The sequence below is a fragment of the Cebus imitator genome, unplaced genomic scaffold (assembly GCF_001604975.1).
Source record: "Cebus imitator isolate Cc_AM_T3 unplaced genomic scaffold, Cebus_imitator-1.0 Scaffold555, whole genome shotgun sequence".
In the NCBI taxonomy this organism is placed as follows: Eukaryota; Metazoa; Chordata; class Mammalia; order Primates; family Cebidae; genus Cebus; species Cebus imitator.
Window position 1 is genome coordinate 836571 of NW_016107870.1, and position 1569 is coordinate 838139.

A 1569-nucleotide genomic window follows, 5' to 3' on the forward strand; every position below is an offset into this window, starting at 1 on the left:
TCTTTTCATATTAGAACAACTTGTTAGTAGACTCCTTAGGATTTATACAGTTGACAAACATGTCTATAATTAGGGACACTTGTACATCTTTTCAATCTATGCTTTTTATCTTAACTTACTTTATTTTTTTGAAACAGAGTTTCATTGTTGCCCAGGCTGGAGTGCAGTGGTGCAGTCTTGGCTCACTGCAATCTCCACCTCCCGGGTTCAAGTGATTCTCCTGCCTCAGCCTCCCGAGTAGCTGGGATTACAGGCATGTGCCACCATGCCCAGCTAATTTTTTGCATTTTTAATAGATGGGGGGTCTCACCATGTTAGCCAGGATGGTCTTGATCTCCTAACCTTGTGATCTGCCTGCCTCGGCCTTCTAAAGTTCTAGGATTACAGGCGTGAGCCACCACGCCCAGCCTTATTTTAATTTACTTTTAAGGTTGGCTCAGTGGCTCACGCCTGTAATCCCAGCACTTTGAGAGGCCAGGGTGGATCACGGGGTCAGGAGTACAAGACCAGCCTGGCCAAGATGATGAAACCCCGTCTGTACTAAAAGTACAGAAAAATTAGCTGGGTGTAGTGGTGGGCACCTGTAATCCCAGCTACTTGGGAGGCTGAGGCAGAGAATTGCTTGAACCCAGGATTTAGAGGTTGCGTGAGCCAGTGGCGCCATTGCCCTCCCGCCTAGGTGACAGAGTGAGACTCCATCACAAAAAAAAAAAAAAAAAAAAGTGGAAGATCTGTTAGATCAAGCTGCTTTCTTTGTAGCAAGGGTTTCCTGCCTCTGAAGATAGTATTCTCACTGGGAAGGTGGAATTAGGGTTTGGCTGTCTTGGGCCAGCATTTCACGTGCTCTGAAGCAGCACAGGTGGTATTGGATTTTCATCTCAGGTGGCCTGAGGTATGGCTGCCCTAGTAACACCCATGCTGTTCTCAACAGACCTTTCAGAGAAGAGGTGTGAGTCTCTGGGGTCTCCCTCCCTCCCACCTTTGGTTTTGTCCTGCTAGAGACCTCTCCCATATTTACTTAGAAGTAAGTAACTTACTTGACACTTTCTGGCCTCATTTTGTCTCTGGCAGATATCAACCTGAATTCCCCTAACAAAGGTCTGCTGTCTGATTCCATGACCGACGTCCCTGTCGACACAGGTGTGGCTGCCCGGACTCCTGCTGTTGAGGGTCTGACAGAGGCTGAGGAGGAGGAGCTCAGGGCTGAGCTGACCAAGGTGCTGTGGCTTGGCTGTCTGTTCTTGCGTGAATTGGCGTTAAGGCCCTCTTGGATTAATGAGAGGCCAGGTTACTGGCCATATTCCGGAGGAATTGCCTTGGGTGACCACCTACCCGGCTCTGCCTTCCCACAGATAGTGGGGCTGTCTTTGTATGTGCCCAGCTCCATGCACTGGACTCAGAGCCACCTGGCAGTAGAGGCTGGGCATGACTTCCTCCCCACACCTCTGCCTGGTCCTTCCCGAGTGCTCCAGGGAGCGTATTCACACACAAACTGCCTCTGAGCAGCCATCTGCTGGGAGTGTCTCTTTTGGAATTAACACTTGATAATCTTGTTTTTTTTTTTTTTTT

General features: G+C 49.0%; 1 protein-coding gene across 7 annotated transcripts in view; it reads left to right on the forward strand.

The window, feature by feature from the left end:
• Window positions 1-1569, forward strand: part of TPD52L2 (TPD52 like 2) — a 21555-nt gene that overhangs the window by 2859 nt on the left and 17127 nt on the right. For all 7 annotated transcript variants that reach the window (XM_037733904.1, XM_017515647.2, XM_017515650.2 and 4 more), the window contains exon 2: window positions 1072-1217. In XM_037733904.1, coding sequence (XP_037589832.1) covers window positions 1072-1217 — 146 coding nt within the window. The remainder of the gene's footprint in view (window positions 1-1071; window positions 1218-1569) is intronic.